Source organism: Boleophthalmus pectinirostris, unplaced genomic scaffold, assembly GCF_026225935.1.
Source record: "Boleophthalmus pectinirostris isolate CB_2022bp ecotype Guang Dong unplaced genomic scaffold, ASM2622593v1 HiC_scaffold_10, whole genome shotgun sequence".
NCBI classification, from domain to species: Eukaryota; Metazoa; Chordata; class Actinopteri; order Gobiiformes; family Gobiidae; genus Boleophthalmus; species Boleophthalmus pectinirostris.
The window spans coordinates 23,138,279-23,165,755 of NW_026570971.1; the positions used below are offsets into that span (position 1 = coordinate 23,138,279).

General features: G+C 39.2%; 2 protein-coding genes across 5 annotated transcripts in view; both read left to right on the plus strand.

Annotated features, from left to right (window-relative positions):
• The window catches only part of numb (NUMB endocytic adaptor protein), a 29,627-nt gene extending 11,363 nt beyond the window's left edge, over positions 1-18,264 (plus strand). The window contains exons 3-10 of one of the 4 annotated variants that reach the window (XM_055156298.1): positions 10,435-10,467; positions 11,579-11,653; positions 12,475-12,615; positions 13,041-13,245; positions 14,005-14,301; positions 14,877-15,020; positions 15,696-15,830; positions 16,228-18,264. In XM_055156298.1, coding sequence (XP_055012273.1) covers positions 10,435-10,467; positions 11,579-11,653; positions 12,475-12,615; positions 13,041-13,245; positions 14,005-14,301; positions 14,877-15,020; positions 15,696-15,830; positions 16,228-17,003 — 1,806 coding nt within the window. In that variant the 3' untranslated portion in view covers positions 17,004-18,264. The remainder of the gene's footprint in view (positions 1-10,434; positions 10,468-11,578; positions 11,654-12,474; positions 12,616-13,040; positions 13,246-14,004; positions 14,302-14,876; positions 15,021-15,695; positions 15,831-16,227) is intronic. The other 3 variants (XM_055156312.1, XM_055156303.1, XM_055156318.1) reach the window with 3 other exon arrangements.
• A 511-nt stretch (positions 18,265-18,775) lies between these two features.
• Positions 18,776-25,932, plus strand: exd2 (exonuclease 3'-5' domain containing 2). Its single transcript, XM_055161365.1, is given in 11 exon segments — positions 18,776-19,093; positions 20,177-20,244; positions 20,325-20,755; positions 21,357-21,613; positions 21,699-21,825; positions 22,285-22,598; positions 22,929-23,035; positions 23,118-23,253; positions 23,646-24,014; positions 24,764-24,908; positions 24,910-25,932. Coding segments are annotated over 9 exon segments (1,920 nt in total). The 5' UTR covers positions 18,776-19,093; positions 20,177-20,244; positions 20,325-20,362; the 3' UTR covers positions 24,982-25,932.
• The last annotated feature ends 1,545 nt before the right edge of the window (positions 25,933-27,477 follow it).

Below are 27,477 nucleotides of genomic sequence, written 5' to 3' on the forward strand. Positions count from 1 at the left end.
TATTAAAGGAGAAGAGGGCATTTAGTCATTCACACGTCACTCTAGATGAGCTGCTAATGAGTTTGTCCATTTGATCTTTAAGACTTACAAAAGTATTTATGTGATTAGATAGACCTAGAACTTCAAAGCCTTGTCCATTATTTTTTTAAATCAATGTCTGCACAATTAATACATTGCAGCTGAAGTGTAGTAAAGCTAACTGTGAGCACTGCTCTTTCTGAAACTCTTTTACTCAAGTTTGTATTTTTTCTTGAATTTTCAGACAATCAAACCATCACCATGGTAACTAATAAACATTTTGACAATAGAGATACATGTAGAACACCCCCAGTGCGATGTCACTGCAAAATATCAATATTAATATTGATAGCTGGTCACGTCATTGACAGAATTATCCTTATGTATTAATCTTAAATATCCACTATGTTACTTTTCTGGTGGAGGTTCATCAACAGCTTGTCCCTAAGGAGATGTTCTTGCTTTGCCTGGAATGTTTCATAGTTTGGCATTAAACTTGAATATCTTGCATTTATTCAATTTAGAGGGGTTGCCTTCTCTCCAGTCTCCACAGATCTGACCTGGAACTTGGCCTGGTGGAGCCCTCTGCTTGTCTCCAAGGAGATGGATAGGTTTAATGCCATGCTTTTAATACTTCAAAGCAATAAAATCACTCAAGACAAGCTCATGGCTAACCCTCCACTAGAAAGTACTTTTTTAGATTTAATGTCGGTGTCAGTGTATAGCTCTAACATCCTTGAATTTCAAATGCAATCACATGCTTTCTACTCAAGAGCTGTAGGCTACGAGCATGTAACTTGCTGGTACAGTGCAGTGAAGGAAGCGGAGGTGGTCTTTGAAGATGGTCACATGGACAGACCAGAGCCAGGGGCAGAAGCTGTTATTGAGTTACTGTGTCTTTAGCAGGCAACCAGTCACAGCAGAGTCAAGGCAGAGGCGTGTGTGTCTGCTGCTGTCCGCCCACCCTGACCTGACCCAACCTAATGATATTTACTCCTCTGCTTCCTCTTGTTTGTGGCAATACAATTCAATTTAATACCTTATACCCTATACCCTTATGGAATGAATATATTTATGTTTGCGTGGGACCAGACTGTTTCGTTATACCTGAAACTTGTTTGACTAAAGCTAGATTTCAGTGTATTAGAGAAATTTAGAAATAGTAGGTTAATATGTATTTTCTAAGTTGAAACTAATGATTGTAAATACCTAATGGTTTGAGATGTGTGGTTGTATTGTACTTGTGTGTGGGTGTTGGGGTGTGTGTGGGGGTCAGAGAGTGGACAGTGTGAATTGATTTTTAGGCTGATTGAAAGTAATTGCGTTATATAATTCAATCTGGAAATCAGGGACTGCAGCTGGAAACTATAATCTCTGTTTTTATGAGTTTATTGTCTCTGTATTTTGTCCTTTCAAATAAAGACTAAACTAAACTGTACCACTGACAATTTGCACGGGAGATTTCACACTGTCAAATTGAAAAAAAAAAATTGCACTATGGCCAGAAATAAGCAAATAAGCTTTTATGGAGTATTGATACTTTACAGTAACATCATGCTGGGAGTTTTCTACATGTCTCAAATGGTAAAATGTTTAGGAGTTACCATGGTGACACAATGCACACATGGCAAACATGGTCAGACTTTTTTAAGATTGTCTGAAAACTTAAGAAAATATTCAGGAGCCAATGATCAATACAAGCATCCATAGTCCTGTTTAGTCCTGTTTTGTAATACTAACTATCTTGTGACTTTAATTTCACATGTGAGAGACTTGTTTAACAGCAATGTTCATCTCACCTGTTGTAGTTCCAGCTTAGTGAGTTCTTTGTGGTCAGATTGCGTTAAAATTAGATTAAAATTAAAGTCTGACAAAGCCTCAGACAGAGCTAAGCTTATGGTTAGCATCACACCCCCAGGGAATGTTAATGACATCAGCAAAGTGTCAATAGATTTTTTATTAATCTGTTAATCATTACATGTGTTTAGTTATAAATATCAAATATCCTGGACAATAGCCTGGTTTTACATCACTGTGTGCCCCAGAGCTGTTTGGCTATGTAAGCATTTTTCTCACAACTAATTAATTGATTATACAGTTGATGTATTGATTTGAATTCAGGAGTTATTAAGTAATTGCTTATTTGAGTACTCTTCTATGACTTGGCGTTCAGTTCCCCTCAGGCCTTTGCACAGATACATTCTTGCTTTTACTCCCTACCACTCCTCCGAACCATGTAGTATGTGGTTGCCAGGCGACCAGACTCTGCCGTAGCTCCCACGGCTGAAGCTAACTGCGCTAACGTTGCTCAAGAGAACAGCAACTTCCAGGAACTGATGACTTAATTGTTGAGGAAGGAGGCCCACACCTGCAGGGGCTGGGCTCATGTTACTTTTACACTGTACTGAGAATAGGGCTGTTTGTTCAAAGTCCACATGCCAACAACTCTATACGGTTCACCTTGGAAACTAATGTAGAGACCAGCCATTCTCAAACTTTTCACTAGGCTGCCATGTTTTACTTATGTTTTGATGTAGATCTAAAACAAGCAATGATGAATCCAGTGGCATAGAAAACTATTTGAGGAATTAACACATACTACTCTAGTTTAAGTTTGATCAAAAGCAGGACAAATCCAGATCATAATTAGAGCCCGACCGATATGGATTTTGTTGTGGCCGATATGAAACCGATATAATGGGAGTTGGAGCTGCCAATAGCCGATATAATCACCGATATATTTAGTGATGTAAAAATTCACTGTAAATCTTGAATTATTAAAAAAAAAACTTAGGTTTGGCTCTGGTGGATTTTAAACTGGGTTTATTTAGGCAACATTTATTGTTATTCTGCCTCTTTACATGATATGTCATAGGACTAAAGCAGGTCAAGGCAGGTCTAAAGCAGGACTAAAGCAGGTCTAAAGCAGGACTAAACCAGAACTGAACCAGGACTGAAACAGATCTAAACCATGTGTAAACCAGGACTAAACCAAAACTTAACCAGGACTGAGTGTCGGGACTCGATCTCTATCTTTCTCCCTCTCTCGACCCCAAGATTAGTCCTGGTTTATTTATTTTATGCTGAATATATATATGCACACGCATATTTTTGAAAGTTTCGTTTTTAGCCGCTGCCGCTGTCAGACTCCCACGAGTCTGCACACGGCATAAAGAGAAAAAACTGAGAGAAAGAGAAAACACGACTCCCAATCACAAAAACGATCAGGCTCCCGCCGTTCGCTTCAAAGAGCCGGCTCTAAGAGCCGCTTCGTTCGCGACCGACCCATCATTACTAGCGAGTAAATAAACAATCGCTATTGGCCTTTAGCCGTAAATGCTGCGCGCCGTGGTAATTTATTTATACGCCCAAATTTCATCACTCACACGTCTATTCACAGCTCATTTACATATCAATGCAGGTCCAGTATCAAATATACGGTCAATATAGTCACTTTACAATAGGCCAATAGAAAACAGCCTGTTTATGTGTGAGAGCTACAGCAGCTAACCTAATCAGAACAACCAAAATTTGCTTCAAAGTCCACGTATTTCCAACACTCACCGTTCACACAGGTTCCTCCTCACATCACAAGTCTGCACTAATAAATGTCCTTTTAATCAAGACTCAAACCGATTGTCCGTAAAAATAATATAATCTCAGTGTTGCGCACATGGATCTATGTCTGCGGATGTAAACAAACGCACGTGACTCTGGGGGTGTGTTCAGGGACAGTACGGACACACACACTGACAAATGACTCCACAGATAAATACTGATGCAGAGCCACATAGTTGGACATTTATCTGTCTGTAAATTGGATTAAATGAACATAATGTAGAGAGTCTAAGCTTTATAACGACGCATAACATGCCCACGTGAAATATCGGCCGATAGCCGATATGCTTCCAGGTGCTCATATCGGCGGATAATATCGGCCAACCGATATATCGGTCGGGCTCTAATCATAATGCTTGCATTGGCCTAGAACTATCCCAGAAAGATGAAAATCAGAACCAGGTCAAAACTAGGACAAAGCTGAGACTTACCCAGGACTTAGCCAAGGCTGACCCATGTTTAAACCAGGACTAAACCAGGACTAAACCAGGCAATACTGATTGTATGTTGTCATTCAAAGAAACACCCATATTTTTCCTATTATCCTGAAGGTTCAGAGAAGCTGGAGTGCATGACAGTACTAACTCCCACCATCATGATGTCATTGTTATGTCACTTCCTGTGTGTGTGTCCATTCTGTTTGCGCTGCATTGTTATTAAAGGTAGGTAAAGTTTCAACATTAAAGGAGTGTGCTTGTCAGGCATAAGGTCATGTGTTTAAACAGAGGAGCTTCCTGTTTGTTCGATAACATCAGTTGCTTTGTTTTTACTGATTATAGTGTGCACTTTCAGCTTAAGCTTGATGCTGTTTCAACCTTGATACATTTAGTGTGGTTTTTTTTCATCTTTTGTGGTAAAGTAAACAGAGTTGAAAATGGATACTATGCAGGGTTTCCCATAGGTTTACACTGCCTGTAGATGTCAAAAAGCATTGATTACAGATAAAATATAGGAGCTTCTATATGTTCTTGACAATATCACAAGCATAAGGTGTCATTGTATCACAGTTTTGTTTAGCTTATTTTTTAGACTAATCTCTTCTAAGGCTGATTAAAATTGAAAATAAAATTAACTTGCAGTGTAATCATACTTGTATAAAGTGATATTTTCAACATTTGTCCATCCTTTCATTCTTTTTGGTGTTTTAGCACAAAATAGATTTGCCAAAATATTGTTGCTTTATTGTCAGCAAGGTAATTAGTCTTAGTTTAATTGGATTGGACTTTGATTTGGGCCATTTTTAGTCCTGGTTTAACCTCAGGATACAAAAGATGTCAACTTGGCAAAAAGACTATGAACTTAATATCTTCAAACCATACAGCGTACAGTGTGTAAATGTTTTGAATTCTCAGACGATGAGCTTGTGGGCCAGAAGTTCACTCCCACATGATTCTTGTACCAAATGTTTAGCAGAGGCTGGTTTTGCTCTGAGCCTGTGACAGATGCTGCAGCAGAAGTGTGCATTGCGTTGGCACTTCCTCGGCCCTGGATGTTGTTACTGTGGGCAGAGACGATCAGACACCAGCTGCCCGTTAATGGGTACTGGTGCTATGTTTAGAGCAGTGGGTCTCAAAGTGTGGGGTTAGGTTTGCTGGTGGTGCAGGGACTATGGGGCTTTGAGGTTTATTAGGAGTGTTTTGGAGTTCAAGGGCTTCTTTAGTTTACAGGTGCACTGTGTAACTTTTCTAGTGGATCGTCCGGGACCTGCTTGTGTCCATAGAAATGGTATTGCTTTGTCTAGAATGTTCCACAGTATATATTCAGCCTGCCTAGCATGAGGGAGGCAAGCAGGTTAAAGCACTACGCTACATTACAGTTCCTATCTGTGGAGAGGCACCACTATTCACAGAAGGAATTATTGTATGGGCCGATAGTCCACATCGGCATGCTATACCTCATTATAGACTCTCTATATTTCGTCTATTTAATCCTATTTACAGACAGATAAATGTGCTAATATGTGCCACTGCATCAGTATTTATCAGAGGTCTAATTTGTCTGTGTTTAACGTCATACTGCCCCTGAAACTCACATGATCTTGTTTACACCAGTGCGCAACACTGAGGCGCTGACTTTAAATGCCCTTGTGCTAGATATTGACTATAAATAAAAGTTAATTTCAGCACAGTTTAGGCCAGCAACAAAACTACTGCTTGTTTTAGTGTGAAAACGGAGGTGAGTGATACACAAATTCTTTTTACGGACGATTGTTTTGAGTCAGGATTAAAAGGAGACATATTTGTGAAGAGTTGTGATCTGAGAGGTTGGTTTTGAAGGTACTTTTTGTTGTTTCTCATTTACTTTGGCCTACTGTAAAGTGACTATATTGGCCGTATACATGTTACCAGACCTGCATTGATATGTAGATGAGGTGTGAATAGAGGTGTAAATGGTCCACATTTACTGATATTACTGCGGCACGCACGCATTTGATGCTAAAGGGTAAAGTTTACTTACTTTGTTTACAGGCTAGCATGTGATGCAAAGATGCAAAAATGCCATTAGGCCTACTTACTGTCTTTAAGTATGACTGTAATAAGGCAGAATAACAATAAATGTAGCCTAAACAAACCCAATTTAAAATCCAATAGAGCCAAACCTAAGTTTAAGAATATTTTGAACATTTACAGTGAAGTTGGCACATCACTAAATATACCGGCTGTTATATCGGTATCTCCATAGCCCATTTTATTGGTATCATATCAGATGAGTCTGCATTTTTAGAAATAATTTTATTTGAGCAGAAAGCAGTGAGAGGAAATAGAGGGTACATGAAGAATTTTTAGAGCACTTAAACCTTAAATGCAAGACAATACAGGATTACTCAAGCATACATGAATCAATTGAAATACAACTTAGCATAGGCTTTTGTGAGGGAACACTATGATAACATGGTTAAAATCTCATAATAGCCGTGATCCTTTTAAAATTAAGTCCTCATCATTATTATGTCCTAGTAGTTGCCATAATATTTCAACACTAAGGGATAATATTTCAACATTAAAGGATAGATTTACTACTCAATGCCACTTTCAACACCACATTAATGGATGAAACACATTTTTACAATAATAGAATATAATTCACAAGATCACATAATATTTAATCCTTAAATATTACCATGTGGTCTTACACTAGTCATCAGATCATCTTAAAACTATTTGGGAAAGGTCCAACTTTCTCTTACTGTATTGTTTTTCAGTACTGATACCTTTTCAGATGTATAGTTTGAATACCAGATTAATATCACCTTAACAGAGACTTTAGGAAGTCTTTTTGAGTTCTCTGACTGGTTTTGTAGTCTAAATTATTATTACTTCCTTGTCCTGTCTGTGTTGTGGCATTGCATACTTCTCATATAGCCACAGTTTAAACCTGTCGTAGTTCTTACTTGATCCGGGTTTACTTGTGGGCTAGTCCTTGTTTAATCCTGGTTTACTTTGCTTCTTCTGGTTAAGGATATTGTTCAGGTGAGGTTCACTGTGCCGTCTTTGTTCCATAGCCAGTTGTTGACCTGTGAGGTAATCTATGTTTTCCCAGTTTTTATAATGTATTAACTATTTTGATGCCTGGTTATTCTAGATTTGGGCTGCTTTTAGTTCAACCTAAACGTTTTCCTCACTTTTGTTCCCCTGAAATCTATCCTTTTAGTTCTTTCATTGTTGTCGTCCATGGACTTACCTTGAGCTTTTCAGACCTCTTTTCTTTCTACACAAAGCCTCTTTTCTCTATAGTCTCATACTTTAGGTTAGCTCCTCCTACACGGAAGTCCTCAATGCTATTCTTGTTTTGTGTCACAATTTTGTGTTTTTGAGCAGGTATTTTTGTCAAGAAATTCAACCCCTCCACTCATATTCCAATTTGCTAACCTTAGCTTCCTGTAGCGCTTAACCAAACTAAATAATAGACTCTACAATTGTTTAATAAATAGACCCATTTATTTTATAATCAACATAGGTCCACAAGCATCCTGGTGAAATACTGTTAGTTAGAGAACCTCATTTTAATATGGTGACTCTTGTGTGGAATGTCACTGTATATCTGGGTAATAAACATTGGCACGTGTGCACACATTAGCTCTACAGAAGCTATATTATCTTTAAGAAAAATCTGATTTTTATCACAATATTTAGGGATGCACTGATACGATACAGGTATTGGTCCAAAGCTGTACTGTAACTACTTTATATAATAAATAGCAGTTACAAAACACGTTTGGATAATTGTTTCCCATACACCATATAATAAATAAATTCTGTTTTCAGTCTCTGCTCTGGTATTGGTTGATATTGGGTATTGGCAGTTATTTAAAGCCATAATTTCAACTTTGGTAAACACATAAAAACATAAAAAGTGGGAATGGTGCATCCCTAACAATATTTAAACTCACCAGCATGCATTCACTGCTTAACTGTGTACCTAACTCTTAAATGGGTCTATTTGGTTCTCACAACTCTACAGACACTAGCTTAAGTCTTAAATCTATCTCATGTTGCTGCCTTAACAAGTGAAATCATGCATTAACATTGCGGTAACAGGAGCTGAGTGGCACTCCTTTTACAAGGTCTGAGGAGGAGACCCACCTCTGGATTTAAACCAGTCCTGGGTTTGGTCTTGGCCTCGACTTGAACCCCTTTGAGTCAGACTGGCTTGTTTCACACTGATGGTAAAAAGGGGGTCAGATCCAGTTTGGGCAGCTGTTAGTCAGTGGATTGTAAAATGTGAATATTAATCAGCTAATACAAAAACTAGGCAGTTTTTTACAATAAAATGACTGAAATCTGTAATATGACTAAGAAATGTTTAAATGGCTTTATGCATCCTGTAATAATCCAAAACGTATTCTAAGTGTATAATATTGTTAAAAAAAAATAATGAGCTGCAATAACTCAGCAGCAGAATGAAACCCTTTGGTTAAATAGTTTAAATAGTTATTAATTCAAAACCAAAAAACAAAAACAAAAAAAAAGTCTTTCAAATGTTCCCCAGACCACTTTCTCCTCAGTGTGAATGCAGTCTGTGGCAGGGTCAAACTCCTGTCTGGACAAATGGGGTTCTGTCAACTGAACAACAAAAGGCCGACCTCGTCTTTGTCTGAGAGGAAACTCAAAAGAATGGGATTTGGGACTGACCCTTCTGACGTTATGTGGCTATGTCTCCCTTTTATAGACTGGTGATCATATGGTTTATTTGGATAGCTGAAAGGCTTAAACAGTGGCTTAAAGGTGAACTGTGTAACTTCCGGGTAGAGGGTCCGCCACCTGCTTGTCTTTATGGAAATGTTATCGCTTCATCCCACAGTATGGCATTAAACTCATCTATATGGTTGGAGACAAGCCCATAATGCATCCAGGCTAAGTTATAGATCAGATCTGTGGAGAGAAGAGGTCACTCATTCTTTGAATGTTTTTTCATATTGTTGAGCAGTAAAACACCATTAATTGAATAAATGCAACCTGGATGAGTTTAATGCCATACTGTGAAACCTTTCAGGCACAGCAATATTATCTCCATGGAAACAAGATTGCGGTGGACCCCCTTCCAGAAAAGTAGTGCACAGTGCGCCTTTTAATTTTAGCAGCTCTACTAACTTTGATAGTTTTAGCCGTATTAAATTAACCAAGTTTAACCCACATAAACCCAGGCCTACTTTTACATGCACTCGTAATTCCATCAAACTTTTTCTAAAAACTTAAACTTCATTAGAATTGTTTGAATTGCTGGCATTTTATATATTTTAATCCAGGATTACTTTTCCAGCTAATATAATGCTATTTCCCTTTGACCTACACTCTGCATATTTTAATGCTACGCACAATTTAAACATATAATGACATAATATTTTCCACTGAAACTAACTAATTTGCCAAAGAAGCTCTCCTCCTGCATTCCTTCCACATCGCAACTTCAAATATGTGCAGACTTTTTGCTTTGTTAAGAACTGACAATGAAATGAAGTCTCTGAATGCTTTTGGTAGATGGCTGGATATATACTTATTGGTCTTTATTGCAGAGAAAAAAGTTGAGTTATTTGCCTTAACTTTTGAAAAAGTGCAACATTGGGCTTAATTATTTCTGTGTTCATTTAAATTCATATAATTACTAATGCTTAAACTATACTTTGGATAAATTAGAACAATCGGGTTTAACTTGGATTTTTGAATGGATCTGATTGAAAATTAGTAGCTATAACTAGGGATGGGATGAGACACAATTTCCACAAAATGAGATGAGTTTGGGGCCAAGCTCAAGACGAGATGAGATTTTAACATAATTCCTAATATATAAATTTCACAATTCAGTTTCCAATTTGAAATATGGCCTCACAATTTTTGAAATTTGATTTCATATTTTTATTTCCATTCTAATACTGCATTTTGGAAATGTAAGAGATGTAACTCACCAACACATAACCAACCCAATCCAAATATAAACAGTTGGAAGAAAATCTCATAAGATCATTTTTCTCATGTGTGCATAATCTTGTGCCAGTTTTGTCTCATGAAATCTTGTTGCAGAAGATCTTCCCTACTAAAATCTCACTGATATTTAGAAATACTGTGCTGGAATTATATTGGTGCATGTAAAAGTTCTGGGTTCAAAATCACATCCTTTGATCTTACAGTACAATACAGTATTATTTCACTTGGTCTAACTTTAACCTAGTTCATCCCACACAGACATCTCCTCCTTTCTGGGCTCCAGATCATGTATAGTGTTGTAGGCAACACAAATTTTGACAGTTTTGTTCCTCCCTCGTCTTCCCCTCCCTCCCCTTTTTATCACATCCACTTCCAGGACAGGAAATTCTTCAAGGGATTCTTTGCAAAAGTAAGTTGTCTGAGTGTTTTTGAGTGTTTTTTATTTTATTGTTTTATTTCTTCCTTTCACGTTAACGCTTCACCCTTTGATCACGACTCCTGGCTGAAGACACCAGCACTGAACATGTCTGATGCATGTGTCTTTTAGTATGTTAAGTGATTTGGGAGGGGCACTTTCTCTGTTTTTGTATTAACAGGTGTGACTTCCCTTCAGCTCTTCTCCTCTACAAACAGAGAAATGAACATTGACAAATTACTGTATTTGTCTTAACTCACACAAATGTTTAGCTTTGTTGTGTTAACCCAATGGGGACAGCCACTGCATCAGAGCACTATGTTTTATGCCAGACTTTTGGTTTTTAAAATAGACATGAATCTCAGGCTATGTCCACAGTTAATCTCTGAAATCTGAAATGAGTGAGGCTTTCATATGAGTAAAAGTTTAGTGTCAAACGATGTAGTAAAAATATGATATGCACTTGTCTTTTGGAGATGTTTTGTCTGAAATGTTCCACTATATGGCCGAAACCTAAATCTAAATTGCATTTATTCAGTTATGGGCATTTTGACTTACTAAAAAACACCTTAAAAAGATGCATTCTTACAATAACCAGGGTCATCTCTCCATCTCTCCCCAGATCTGACCCGCAATATGGCATGGTGGAGCTTGTATCTGCTTGCCTCTGTGGAGATATGTTTGTAGCCATACAGTGTGGAACATTCCAGGAAAAGCAAAAACATCTCCATAGAGACAAGTAAATGGCAGTTACTTAGTACACATTTAACACTTCATTTCTATAAAACTAGAAATTTTACGACATGTATTTTTGGTTTACTATCCGGTTTATGGTCAAAATGTGAATATCTCTTGTTTGATCTCTGTCACATCTAAATTAAAAAGCTCAACTGACACATTTAGGTCTAGTGTGGACATGGCCTGATTGACACTGAACTGTAAAACCTCTTTTATCTTTTACCTGGTGCTTCTTTCACAGGTGTGCTTTGTGTGTTTTGATTAAATTAAAACAAGCCAATGAAAACGTGTGCTGAGGGGCAAGGAGACCGTAATAATTCAAACCTTAATTTCACTGTGTTTTGTTCCTTTGTGTTTTTGTTTTCAGGCAGGGAAGAAACCGGTCCGTGCCGTGCTCTGGGTGTCTGCAGACGGACTTCGAGTTGTAGACGACAAAACAAAGGTAAAGTCTATCACAAGTATTATACCTGTCTATTAATTATGTAACTTTTGAGACTCCTTTACATGTTGCAGAGAAAATGTCTTAAGTATCCATTATTTTATTTTGTCAGCTTGTACTTTTTTACCTATAATATATACTTTAAAAACACCTATCCATGGGTTTCATAATGATACAAAATTAGGACCATTGTCGTAACAAATAATAATTAAAAACAACATATGATGTCTTTTGAATGGTAAAACATCCTGAAATGTTGCATTTAATAGAAGATGAAAAATGAGTAAGCACTGATTTATTTCTTTTTTTTCTTGCATATTTTCCAAATGATTCCTGCAATTGTTAAATGATCTAGTACTCTGAAAATGATTTACCTCTGTTTAAACTAGAACTCTTCCAGTATTCTGTTTTAGTCTGATTAATATTGTTAATGCTGATGGTGATAACAATCGAAATACGAGTTCTTTCTCTGCTGTGCCAATATGTACTCAGTGCACCTGCAGTAAAAAATATGATGCAAGCAAATAGTGTCACGTTTTATCTTGGAAGGACACCTGCTGGACAATCAGTGTTACTCCATGACATATGCAAACAAAAATTCAGGAGAGCTATTCAATAATTTTAAAACTTACTTGTGAATATGAGGGTCATGGTCGAAATCACAATTCTTGTATGCAATTATTTGTGAATTGTGAAACTTACAGAGAATTAGGAACTTGCCTCTGTTTTTTTCTTTTTCTTTTGAACATACATATAATTTAGAACTTGATTAGTTGTTTAGTTTTTTTACTGATGCAATAATTGGTGACCATCCATCATTCCAGGACTTGATCTTGGACCAGACGATAGAGAAGGTGTCTTTCTGCGCTCCAGATCGGAACTTTGAGAAGGCCTTTTCCTACATCTGCAGAGACGGCACCACGCGACGTTGGATCTGCCACTGCTTCATGGCCATCAAAGACTCTGTAAGAATATCACTGTAGCACAAACTATTTACTTTTAAAACTTCACGCTAAACACCAGTGATCAAAGTTGGAAAAAGAGTAATCCACTAAAATCCAAAAAACAATTTTCCCAACCATTTTGAACCAGTATCTCTAAAGCTGATCCTTGCCTTTCCTGGAATTTTCCTGAGTATGGCATTAAACTTACCCATTGCCAGAAAGGTGAATCCACCAGTTACAGCAAGAAAGCGTCTATCAGGTTTGTTGTTTTTTTTTACCATAAAAACACCTGTGATTGAATAAATAGGTAAGTTTAAAGCCATACTGTGGAACTTTCCTGGCAAAGCAATAACATTCATTTGAGAAAAGTAGTGCACCTTTAATTAACATTAAATTAGTTTCATCTATGTAATTACAGTGTGTAGTAATGTGTGTTTCTTTCCCAGGGTGAGCGTCTGAGTCATGCGGTCGGCTGTGCGTTCGCGGCCTGTTTGGAGCGAAAACAAAAGAGGGAGAAGGAGTGCGGAGTCACGGCAACATTCGATGCCAATAGAACGACCTTCACCCGGGAGGGGTCATTCAGAGTCACAACAGCAACGGAAGCAGCTGAGAGAGAGGAGGTGATGAGGCAACTTCAGGATGCTAAGAAAGGTCTGTGCAGTTCTTTGACCCCTTAGTGGTGGGCTATTAGATCCTGTTGTCAAGTTGGGATCAACACACAAACTCCACCCACAACTCAAATAGAGCAGCTAAATTGGGCAGTACCTAGAGGACTAACAAGTGAAAGAGGAGGAGAGACAGGGTCTGAGGTTGTAAGGAACTGTGTGATTGGTCTATCTAACAGGTATCTAGCACCCCTGTTTGTAATCAGGACAGTCTCTGGTGATATCACCAACTACAAGCAGTTGCAGTGGCCATACACACAGTAAATTTCTATAGTTTGCACTAAAGTTGCCAAAAAAATACTTCTCACAATAATAGTACAACTAAAAGTTTAAATCATAATATCTGTACTTCTAAATTTCTGTTGATTAAAGGTGCAACTTTTCTGGTGGAGGCCCATGAAACTTTTTTCTCCGTGGAGATGTTATTGCTTTGTCTGGAAAGTTTCACAGTATGGTATTAAATCTTTCTATCTCCATGGAGACTAACCCAGACCAAGTTACAGATCAGATCTTTGGAGAGGCAACTAGAATCACAGTCAGAATACCTCTTTTTCTAGGTATTTTTAAAACCGCTTCTAATTGAATAAATGTAAGATAGCGTAATGAAGTACTGTGAATTATTCCAGGCAGAGCAATGACATATCCATAGAAATATGCAGGTGATTAACTCCCAAACAAAAAGTTTCACAGTACATCTTTAAGACTCTTGTATTGCGATCCTAAAAATGCTCTGCTCTTTCCACAGACACAGACCCTAAAGTCAGTGTGAACTCCATCAGCAGTGGGACAAACTCCTCTGGGCCCCTTTCCGCAGGCTCCTCCTCCCCCTCTTCATCCCCGCCCCTTTCTGCGCCCGTCCTGGGACCTCAGGTGATCCCACGCCGCCACCCCACTCCTGAGGCTCTGGCCCGTCAAGGCTCCTTCAGAGGTTTCCCCACCCTGAGCCAGAAGACCTCCCCATTCAAACGGGGGCGGTCTCTGCGCATGAACGAACTGCCCTCCACACAGCAACGCAAATCTGACTTCTCTATAAACAACACAGGTGAGAGGCTACACCTGTCAATCAGGTATAATGATGTTTATGCAGAAGTTTATTATGAAGTCTAATATCTTTATACATACACATGTGTCTACATTATGACAACTCTAACGTGAAGGTGGCATCTTATAGGGAAACATCTTAACACTTAAATTAAAATACAGCATAGGATAGCTCGTGACCAGTGTTGGTGCTTCTAATTACTACTTTATTTCAAAATAATTTGATTATTGATTACTATAAGTTTAAAAAAAAAGGAAACATTCTATTATAGGATCTGATTTCAGGCAGAGGGGATTGCCACAGTCCTCCATAGTCCAATATTTGTGTTGTTTTGGTTCACAATCTTACACCATAAGAGGTGTAGTCAGTTTGACTATTTTAGGACCAACCACATTTTTAAATTACAAAATTTTCAATACATTTGTTTTTTCTTTTCTTTTTTTCTTAATCTTTTTGTGGACATTTTCAGATCCAGATTATGCAATCATTAAAGAATATACATATGTGCCAGTGTTCACTGCTTGTCATAGTGCTATGAGTTTATATCTTTCTGTCTCCCTTTCTTCTATCCTCAGTCCCCGAAGTGGAGGGAGAGAGCGACAGCATCAGCTCTCTGTGCACTCAGATCACCTCTGCGTTCAGTGGTCCTCCTGAAGACCCCTTCTCCTCTGCCCCCATGCCTAAACCTGCTTCCTCCCCACAGTCTCCTGTCGCCTCAGGTAACCACACACTTTACTCTTTCAAACTAACAATTCTGTTTAAAGCATTGTCAGTTGCATCTGAACTATAGAAGTCAACATTAACACAATAATAAGGTCTTATTAAGTTTTAACATGTGTTCACAATTGAGCTGGTTACGTCCTGTTTTCAGATGTGGGCTTTGGTCCTGTTCTAGTCCTTGTCTAGTCCAGGATTAGTTCTGGGTTTAGTCTTTGTTTAGTCCAGACGTTGTACCTTGAAATATCTTAATTTGTTCATTGGCTTTCTTAACTGAAAAAGTATGTTTATACAGAGTTTTTGGATGATTACAATTCCTTATTTGGAGACACTGTAAAACTGGCAGCAGTGTGCCAAGCAAGTTCACAATTTCCAACTAAATAAAGAGAGAAAAACGTAACAGCTTGCCTTTCTCTGCCAAATGTTGTCAGTAGCCAAGATTTCTGAGCAACAAACTTTAATCCATGCCTCACAGTTTGGAGAGGCTTTTTGTGTTATAATTAGCCTTTTAGAGTCTAATCTTAATTTTGTGTTTCTGCATGTTAAATACTCACTGAACTGCCTGACACTTTCTAAATAGTTGTCTGTGAACTTGAGGCTGTATTTAAGCAAAATTAACAGTTATATTTTGCATGTCTAACAAAATAACAACATGAGCGTCTCTATGTGTACAATAGTGAATGGCTCTGCTCCCGCCTTCTCCATGGCTGCTTCTGTTAACCCCCCTGCACTGCCCCCTGCTCTGCCCGCTCGGGACACTAACCCCTGGGCCAAGACCCCTGCCGTAGCCCCCACCGTCCCATTACAGTCAGGTAAGGAGCTCCAAGATGTGAGCTGTTAGGAACTAGTGTAAGGTTTCATATTAATTAAATTATTCTGTGATTTGGATACAGAAATATGACTGATATGTTTACTAGATTTGAACTTACCTCAAGCTTTTAACTCTTGGCATTATGCAATTATTTCTTATTCAAGATTTGTGAACCTTTCTTTCCTATTTAATCTATTTTTTTCCTAATCAGTTAAAGGAATTTTTATTGCTCAAAATCACTGGGCAATAATGTCCAACCAAACATCTATCTGTTTCATAATTGAAATTGGCTTTGAGCCTTTGAGACAGTTCGCTTGACATTAGCATTACTATTTTGATAAGCTTCTTTCTGCCTGATTTTGGTTTGTCTTTTAACTTCTTGCATTTGTTCCTGACAGGTGCAGCAGACTGGGCTTCCCCTGCACCTGTCATAGTGGTGCCCCCATCATCCTCTCCCGTCATGGCGTCCCACAAGCGCACGCCGTCAGAGGCAGACAGATGGCTGGAGGAAGTCACCAGATCTGTGCAAGCCCCTGCTCCTCACCCCATCATCCCCACAGTCCCACAGCCGAACCCCCTCATGCCCTCCGCCCCTCCTCCACCCTCTCAGCCCTTCATCGCCCCGGTCCAGATGCCAGCCGCGCCCGCTCCTCCTGTTGCCTTCATGTCCGCTTTGCCCCCCACGGTCCCGATGATACCACCACGACAGCCGGTCTTCAATGCCCCAGCTCCTGCCTCTTACCCCATGTCCAATGGGCTGTCCTTCCCCCAGCCCAGTGTCCCCGTTGTGGGTATTACCCCATCTCAAATGGTGGCTAATGTTTTTGGTTCAGCTACGCAAACCCAGCCCTTCCCAGCTCCCGTCATTCCACCTCAAGAAGTCCCGGTAATGAGTAACCCCAATGTTAGCCCGTTTATCAAGCCTCCGCAGCCCGTTTCAAACCAGCCTCAACCACCCAACGGCAGCGCCACATTCAATGGAGCAGACAATTGGGTGAATAAAACTCAAATTCCCCATTCTTCGCCGGCGATGCAGCCCACCGAACCACCGCAGGAAGACGCCTTTGAGGCTCAGTGGGCGGCGCTAGAGAGCAGGTCACGTCAGCGCACCTCCCCTTCTCCCACGAATCCATTTTCCACCGAGCTTCATAAAACTTTTGAGATCCAGCTCTGAGGACTGCAGATGGGAACTGAACAGCACTGTTGTAGTAAGAGTGATTTAAAAGTGACTGTATGTTTGGGAAAGTGAATGTGGTCCCTCTGATCCAGCGGACAAGCTAAAGCAGCAAAAAAGTTATGAGCTGAACCAATACAGGGAGAAATCTCAACAGATAAGGTGGGGGGGCTGAACCAAGACACAGCGCCCCTGCAGTTCATCTACATTGTCTTTAATGTTTTGTTTGTGTTGTGGAGCACAGTCGCCATTTCCCTGTGGATTATAATCACTCATCCACTGCCTTCGCTCAGCTCTCGGAACCCAGTGGGCGGGACAAATGTGGAGACCTCCCTCCAAATGACTGCAGCATCGAGACGAGGAGTTCTCAATAAAAAAAACTTCCCAATCAGAAGAATAGTGAGACAATGCCAAAATGTTTATTTTTATGCATTAAGTATATTTTAAATAGCTTTGGAATCTAACAGAAGAGTTGTAAGTAATCTTGCCAAAGGCGCAGGCTAGCTACAATGAGAAGTTTATGTGCGTGTAAACAAAAAAGACAGTATATATATTATACATAAATATAAATATATCTATAAAGAATCTATACTGTACACAGCTCACAGCAGTGCTAATTTTTAATGTGATGTAAAGAGATTTTGTGAAGGGACAGCTGCTTTACTTTTGTTTTGTTAGGTTTTTTAATATTTTAAGTTGAAAAGATATTACTGGCGTCTGCATCCTGTGATTGGGTGTGAAGCATCTCACTGTAAATAGGGTTTTGTTGCAGCAACAATCGGTGTAGACCATAGACTGTCTGTTATACAGTCTGTATATTATACAGTCTATGGTGTGGACCTAGCGATGGTGGCGGTGCCTGAATGGTGGCCTCATTTACCTGTGCAGAGTTTTTAGTATCACTACTTAACATTTTACTCTCAAACGCTCTACTTAATTTTCAGATTCACCTGTCTTTAAAGTAGTTGAATGTTTTATTTTGCACAAGCACTAAAGTAGATGAATTGACCTCACTTAAATTAGTTAGTTTTGGTGCATTCTGCGTTGGTGGCTACAATTCTGAAAAGCACCCAAAACTACAGAGACCCAACAAACTCATCTTCTTCTCCCTTCCTGGTTACTCTATGGTTTTATTTTTTTAATCAAGCCTGTGAATATGATCTATTCTCTGATCTATTTTTCCATTTTGTAATTATTTCATTACTTTATTCCACTTCTTTGGAGATCTATTGAAAAAAGATTGAATAAATTGATGGTGGTAGCGAAGTGTGTGTTGTCTTTCACTGCATAGGCTATTGCTATTTGGAAGATTGCATTAAACACTGATCCTACAACTACAGCAGTAATATATTAGTAATATATATTTAGTTTTCATATAGACTTTGAAGGTGCACTGCATAACTATTCTGGAGTGGGTACTCAACCTGTATTCAACTATGCAAGTGTTAAATATTTATTGCTGAAAAATATCTTAAACATTAACTCATACTGTGAGTGGGGTCGTCTCTCCACAGATTGAACCTGTAATTTGACTTGCAAGTCTCCATGGAAAATCTGACCCTGATTCTTCACAAGACAAATTACACAGTGTACCTTTAATGAGGCTACACTGTTTTGGGGGATGTATTTGGTGTATTGTGATTGCGATTAGGTTTGCCATCTGTTCAAAAACTGAGATTCTGTTCACAGTTCACAGGAACATTAACATTTGAGAGGAGACTGAAATATTAAATATAAACTGATTTTTTTTTTTTTTTTAAGGACAGTGATATTCTAAGATCTAAACTATTGCAGCCTTAGCGATTTGATAATTGCACCAACTCAAATTCTAATTTCGATTTGATTGTACTATGTGGTGCATGTTTAGATATGCAGTTTGAAATGTAAATTCCAGCTCGATTTTTGCTGAAGATATTTAGCAGAAAGCATAATCCATTAAACACACAAGCCTCCGACCACCAGAGGGCGCCCCGTTCGGAGGAGAATGCCGGGTGCAGCTGTGTGTTATAAATACAGGCCGGAAGACATGGAGCAGCCAGGACAAACAAGTGGTGTGATAAACCTGTGTGGTTTTGGATAATAACGCAAAGGTAAGATCGTAATTTCAGATCTAAAGATTTAAAATGACGTTAAGTTTGCAGCCCGAAGAAACCGTGCAGTTTAAGTCTTAGAGCTATGTTTTTAGCAGCTGAATTTGGTTGCTAATTTGCCTAATACCACTGTGCACATCTACAACAAGGACGCTGAAGACAAAAAAAAACAATATAAATTGTTTAATAAATTATGCATTAACGACAGCATCACCTACGAAAGTTTAGATTTTGAAATCTTAAATTAATATTACTCTTACGCTTATTTGAGACCGTCAAGACCTTTCAGACCCGATGACAGTGATGAATTAAATCGAGCAGCTAAATCGATGCAATCCTATCAGGCCATTGTTAATTGTTTTCCCATCAATCTTGACGGTATCTCGTAGACTAATTTTACTCACCTGTTCACGTTATTTCACCTTAACCACGTTGGCTACTTTAACTTCTTTGGCATTGTTTGTCGCTAATGGCTGAAATTGGCAACATTACGTAAAGCTGGGTCAATCAAGAAGAATTGGCCACTCGTGACATTCATCATATTTATTATCCTGACCAAAGCAATGTCTATCCAAAAAGTGATTTTCTACTCAACTGAAACACATAATCCTGTCAAATTCAGTGTGGTGTAATGAGAATGATTCACTTATACTTCATCCATTTCATTGCATAAATTCCTTGGCAAGTCTAGAATGAGGGATGTGTATTTTTAAAGAAAAGTATTGGAGAATTGTGTATTCTGGACAATTCCAGACAGCTGTATTATGGTACTCATTATTATTGGAAAAAAATGAAGGATACAACAGTTACTTATGTAAAATGTCTGAAGAATGCAAAAGAAAGCTCATTATGTTAATGAAGGGAGCAGTTTGTTTGTTCTTGTTTCTGTTGATACAACCGCACTGTTGTCAATATGGATGTTATTATGCTCAATTGTAAAAGAACATGACATTTTTACATATCCAAAATAAAACGATAAGATAATAAAGTATTCTTTCAACTTTACAACTTGCTTGATACGCATGGGAAATTACCTGGACACAGTAACTTGATGTAATCTCTCTTTTCACATTTCCTTTTCAGAGAAATGCTGTTCTTGTCCATGCTACAAATCAACACTAAAGTTTAATTCACACACTGACGCACAAAAGGTAAGCCCATAATTTAAACAAAAATATGCATGCGATTTGATAAATAGCATAGTTTTTGAAATGATGTTTCTTTTTGATAGCACTTTCTATTCTGCTGACAACCCTAAAAGCAGTCAGCATGTCTCATCGTGGAACCCTTACTGCGGTTGTGACCACAGTTTTGGGGGTAACTCTTGGGGGGCTGTTGGCGTGGAGAGTTTACCGCACTAAAAGAAGGAGGCTGCCTTTCAATCAGAAGGCGGCTAAACCTGTAGAACTGCCCCACTGTCCCACTAACACAGACTTGACTCCTGCGGAGGTCACTACATCTCCCAAATGTTTAGAAGAGGAAGTGAAGGCAGTGGAGTCCCAGCCCACCCTAGCGCCCCCCACAGTTTTGTTACCGTCGTGTGAACAGGTGTTATGTGTGAATCCGGTCACAGTGAGCTCAGAGGAGGAATGGGAGCAGCTGTGGTCCCCCTTTCAGGAGGAGCTGTCGGACTTCCCCGTGCTGGGATTGGACTGTGAATGGGTAAAGACCAACGGCGTAAGAAATTATCCCTGCATGAATCTAACCCACAAGGAAAAATCCACCTTGGATACACAAAATGTTTTTTCCCCAATAGGCTCTTTCTTTATAATGACAGCAGTTTTGCATCACTACAGGGGCCCCACATTTAATTACAGTGTCTTTATAGCATGGATTCATGGCACAACTATAATTTATCTTTTCTTTTTAAATTATTTTGTTTAACATGATCTCATACCGAAACACCCAACTGTTTTCTATTCCCTTTTCACGTATTTCACTTATAAATTGGAAGCTGAAATACATGAAAAGGGAAATGTACATTTAGCTTTAAATTATTAACTACTGTGGCAACAGTCCAACATTTTCATCACACTGATACACATGGATACATTTCTTATTTCATCTCTAGTCTGAGTTCTGTTCCTTTTTAATTTGAAAACTACCAATAATTCAGTCAATATTAAGTAAAACATTGAGTAAATATGAGTGTATATTAAGTGGGAAAACATTTTTAAGTTGGATTTTTCCTTCCTAAATTTTACTAACCTTAATTCTTCATATTTTCTTTGTTGAGACAGCAACCCTTCTGTTTTTGTTGCAGGTTTCAGTGAAGGGCAAAGCATCGGCCGTGTCCCTCCTGCAGATGGCGTCGTACTCTGGTCGGTGCATTCTGGTGAAACTGCTCCACTTTCGAAACTCTCAGCAGCCCCTCCCCCTCGGCCTGATCCAAGTGCTTCGGGACCCTCATATCCTTAAAGTCGGAGTGGGATGTTACGAAGATGGCAAGCGGCTAACACGAGACTACGGTCTGTCGCTAACGTGTACGGTCGACCTTCGTTACCTTGCCCTGAGACAGAAGTGAGCACTCAGTTCTTATCATGGGATAGAAAATGACAAAAATTATACTTAGGGTGCATTGATGATGTGTTTTTGTTATTTTCAGGAAGGCTACAGTGAACAATGGTCTGAGCCTGAAGTCTCTGGCTGCAGATCTGTTGGATGTAACTCTAGACAAGTCTCTAGAGCTTCGCTGCAGCGACTGGGAGGCAGACCACCTCACACCAGAGCAGGTTTATCTGATTTTAGACATAATTTGTATCTGTAATTATGAAACAAAATTATTGTTCATCATGCATGAGTCCAGGAATGTTTTTGATTTGCTGCAAGTGAAATTTATTTTAATATGTAATGTTAAATAAACACTTTCTTATCTCGAAAGAAGAGAAAACATGCAGATGATGTTGAAATTTTTTCAATAAATATTTTGTTCGTTGGCCCATGACTTGGTCCCAGTTTTTAATTTTGGCCCTCTGTGAATTTGAGTTTGACACCTCTTCAGTATGTCATTATCCTTGTTGATCTCTACAGAGACAGCAGATAACGCCATAGCTACAAATTACATGTCAGATCTGTGGAGTTGAGCCCACTCACAGTAAGAATGGAGACAAGCAGATGGCTGTCCCTCCACCAGAAAGCTTACAAGTGTAACTTTATACTAAATGTTTGATATTTGTTTAAACCCCTTTCAGATGTGTTACGCTGCCAGAGATGCACAGGTCTCCATCGCACTCTTCTTCTGCCTCCTCGGTCTTCAGTCTGAGGGGGGTCCAGTCTCGCCCAGTGGGAGCTCTTATGCAGAGCTGGTGTCCCGCTGCCAGGGACTGGTGGACGTCCCGTTCCGAGGCCGAGGGGATGGAGAGGACAAACCTGTCGACGGAGAGCGGAAGCGGAAAACCATTCGGAAACCCACAGCCTTCATAAGCCCAGAGTCTGGAGATCAACAAGTCCCAGACCCTCGACGCAATAACAAGAGGAAACCACTGGGAGTAGGCTACTCTGCCAGGTATTTACAAATTAGGCCCTACTTTTTATGAGTTTTTTTGTCTAATCTTTTAAATATATCTGAAGAATAAAATGTCCACTTGTGCAGATTGTGTTAGTGTTTCCTGTAAACTGGTTTGTGAAGATAGAAATGTAGAATATTTGGACGAGATAAAAAGACGTAAAAATAAGATCATCAGTTTGGACTGAAAAATTGATGAACTGACTCTGCAGGGTGATTTAAATATTGGTATTCTGTTGTACATGTTTGGCTCTTTGCTACTTTTATTCATTTTATTCTATTTTATTTTATGTGAAGTTAAGTATATCCTTTTTATATTTCTGGTTTCAGGAAGTCCCCTCTGTATGATAACTGCTTCCTGCATGCTCCGGATGGACAGCCGCTGTGCACCTGTGACAAGAAGAAAGCCAAATGGTACCTGGACAAAGGGATCGGAGGTGGGCTCTGACATGAGACTTCTCATGACACTTTCTCTACTGTAGTGGTATTGATCTTAATCTGTGTCTGTCTCTCCTGTAGTTCTGGTGAGTGAAAACCCCTTCATAGTGAGGCTACTGTTTGAGCCGTCAGGACGTCCTGACTCACAGCAGGACTACTACCTGACTGCCAAGGAGAATCTCTGTGTGGTCTGTGGAAAAGCAGACTCCTACATTAGGTAAGGCCTTACTTTATTTTTCAATTTTTTTTATTTTATTTTATCAATAGTTTCCTGTTATTTTTACAGATTATATTTGATTTTTACCTTGGCTCCAAACTCTTTGTACACCTTTAACTAAAATAATAAAAGTAACAACAAAAGGCATGGGAAGAAACTCTGTCAAATAAAGTCTGGACTAGACCATCTTTTAGGGTTAAAGGGTCCCTAATGAAAGCTATGGTTTAAAATCATTTGGAATCATTTTCGAACAGTTATCAACCCAAATGTTTCTGCTTATATTGTGTCTGTTCTTCTGAACTGAAAATTTTAATGAAATTCAAATAAATGTGTAACTATATTTAAAAGCACAGTTAGTGCGTTGAAAAACTCCTGTGTGCTGGTTGTTGTAGGAAGAACATAGTGCCGCACGAGTACAGGCGACATTTCCCTACCGAGATGAAGGACCATAACTCCCACGACATCCTGCTGCTGTGCACGAGCTGTCACGCCGCCTCCAACGTGCACGATGGCTTCCTAAAGCAGCAGCTGGCCGATGAATTCTCCGCCCCCCAGGGCTGTGAGGAGGGGGTCCGGCTCCATGAGGACACGGACCGTCGCAAGGTCCGATCTGCTGCCCGGGCTCTACTTAGCGCTGGGGATGGTCTGCCTGAGTCCAGGAGGGTGGAGCTAGAGGAGATGATCAAGAACTACCTGAACATGAATCACGATGAACCACTGACTGTAGAGACTGTCAACCAGGCCGCCAGTCTGGAGACCAGGTGAGGGTTTGACGTGAGGGCAGATAATTTTTACTGTATTTGAGAAGGAGGATTGTTTTGGAGGAAATCCTTCATAGAGGTGTCTCAGGGTGGATTGCCTAATTGTCTTTTTAATGTATAAGTGCATTGTGCAACTTTTCTGGTGAAGGGTTTGTCAGCCATCAGCCTATGCATCTCAAGCAATACAACTATAGACTGCCTTTCCACAGATATGACCTATAATGTAATCCCATTCACAAAGAGAATCAGTTTTTGAGCAATAGAAATGCCCATAATGAATAAACGTGAGATAGATGTGACGGATCCTCCACCAAAAAAGTTGCACCATTAATATACAAAAATGTTGCATTAACAAAATTGCTATGTTCATTTAATGAATTTCAGATTGAGAATCTAAGATTTAGAGAAGTTGGCTTGAAAGGGACAGTTCATACTTTTGCAACTGTAAACAAAACATGTATGCTGCTAACTGTAAAATATGTATACCCTGGTTTTATGGAAAACGTTTTGTTTTTACAGAACACTTGTCTTTCTGTCCCAACCCAGTATCTCCCTGCAGTATCTTTTAAAAAAATATTTTAACTTTTTCAATCTTAAAATTATACATAACTAAAACAAAAACTAAAACAAAACAAAACAAAAAAACCCTCCCACAACCCACCCCTCTCTCCACACTCACCAGACGCAAAACTACACAACACAAAAAGCAAACATGGGCATACAAACATTAACAGTTAGTCTCCCTGCAGGATCTTTAATGAAGCGTACATCCCCCATGGTCTGAAGGTGGTCCGGGCTCACGCAGAGCAGGGTCTGAGGGGCCTGATGGAGCTGGAGCGGCGCTGGCGGCAACACTTCCTCAGTAGCATGAGACCCAAGCACCTGCCCCCCCCTCTGGTCTGTGGATCACAACCACAGCAAGTTCCTGCGTAAATATGGAGCCGATATCCCCATCAAACTCAACTGAGAGTCTGCTCATTTAAACCCAGGACCTACAAAATGGACCTAACAAGACTGAGAGGGCTATGAACCACCTGTCACAAACCTGGACCTCAATATGAGACTGTTGGACCACTAAAAATAATGTGAGAAGCAGTGATGCATTTCTGCTTTAATGGACTAAAATCTGTGTCGAATTTGAAGTTGGAACTCTTGACACTTTTTTATGAACACTAAAATTATTTATAAAAAAAAGTATTTGATGTAATTTAATACTGCCTTTTTTAAATATAAGCTGCTACCTGCTTGGACTTCCCTTTTCCCTTAACTTCTGGACTTAAGCGCAGGTCTGCAGCTGGAAAGATCAAATCATTTGCTTAGTTTGCAGATATAAGGTTGTTTCTAATTGCCTTTTAATGAAGTGCTCCCCCTGCTGGTGTGATTTGTAAGTTTTATGGATGGCTTGTCACCTCAGTGCTGAACTCATTTTTGCTCTATTCCACTAAAAGATGTGCTCTGGTCTTTTGCTCTTTCTTCATTGTAAGCTATCCATGCAGTTCTTTTTACAGGGAGAGACTGACACTGAAGTTGGCTTGTATCATTGACCACATAAGTCCCATTGCCTGCACCCCTATTCTTATGGGATCTCCTATGGCTCATGTTTTAATGTGCCTCTTAAACCCCATAACTAAGGGAGTACAAAGCAGTGGGACCCTCTTGTTTCAGTAATCGCTTTCAATGCAATTTTGTCTTAAAATGTAAAAAAACAAAAACAAAAAAAAACAACAAAGCTGTAAATTCAATATTTAAGATGCCAACTTTGTGGTTTTGAAAATGCATAACTTTGCCGGGCTGCATTTCCTTGTGATCATTCAAATTGTACTACTGTGAATCGCTGCCCTGTTCATTTGTCTGAACTAGAGCAGTTTTGTTTATAAACGAATGATTTGAAAATAATAAAGTCATGTTTGTAATATTCCTGGGAGGCTCAGGTCTGTTTTGTAAGTGTTTTTCGCGGTAATAGATTTCTGACAGTTCAAGGCACGCTAAGTAAAACCACCTCCCTGTATTTTATAACAAGGCGAGTCACAGGTTATTTTTGTGTTGTTTGGAAGTTAATTTGACAAATTGCTTCTTCAACAGCGGGATTCACAATTTTCACAAACAATTGGGTCTGATTCAGTGATGGTTAAACTGATCTGAAATTACTTGCTTTCATGTTTTGCCATTATCTTATGTAGATGAGTAGGAAATATTCAGTATAGGGCCTCTAACTATTTTAGTAGCCAACTCGTCTTTAATTATTTTTCCAATTACTCTGCTTGATTATTTCTATTGCACACTGAGACCAAACATTCTGGTTAATGGTCACATTTTCATATAGCACTTTTCCACCTTCAAGGCAATCGCTTTGCTTTACATCAAGTAACTACTCACTCATTCACCCACTCCAACAGTGTACGCAGACACTGGGGGCAAGGAGGGTTAAGTGTCTTGCCCAAGGGCACAATGACAGCTCCATCTTTAGGAGCTGGAATTGCACTGCTAACCTGTGGGTCAGTGGATCTGACCACTCAATCAGGGGTGTTTATGTTGAGTGCGGGATTCAAATTGATAACCTTTGGATCAGTGGATAAGCGCAATTGAACTCTGGTGACTGAAGGCTTTTAGTCTGTGTAGTCCAAATGATAATTATTTTTATAGTTAACTAGTTATGATCAGCTGCTTAATCGTTGTAGCCCTACTTCAGTGTAGGTTGTTTGAATAAGACTCTAACATTGGTAATGACTTTACTCTGGAGTGGTAAAAAGACACAATACTTTCTATAAAATAAAATGCAATGATTCAGGTTATTTTTATGTTTTATTTCTTACAAAATCACAGTTTAATAAATAGTCTGTAAAAATGAGTACAAAAGCGGTTTCTTAACATTTCATATACTGTATGAATCACTCGTGACTTCAGGAGTCTTAAGTCGGGTTATTGTCAGGAATGACATTATTTTTATTACAATCTAGTTCTGCTGGATTAAGGCCTCTTGATTTTGGCATCGAACAATCTGTCAGTCAAATGTTTGAAATTAGTGAGAGCTCCCCTGGTTTCACAGTTCATTCAGTAACACAAGAATAAATAATAAATAGACAAATAAATAAATGGCTCAACATGCAGATGCAACAATCGCTTGTGTCCTTCACTGTGCTCAACACTTGGACAATGACCACAATGGCACATGAGGCCTCCACTAAAGGAGACATCTGTCACCTCAAAGACTTTTAGAGACTTTGGGAAAATATAAATAAATACAGTGGTGGTCAAAATCATTACAATTACAACTCAAAGGTGTGCTGTGTAACTTTGGGTGATCTGTCACCATCTTCTCTCCATGGAGAGAGTTGCCTGTTTATCTCTATGGAGACAGCAGGTGACGCCACAGGGCCAAGTTACATGTTAAATCTATGAAGAAGTGAGCCCACTCATAGTGTGAATTTTGAAGTCAATATAAAAACATGTTATTGAGTAAATG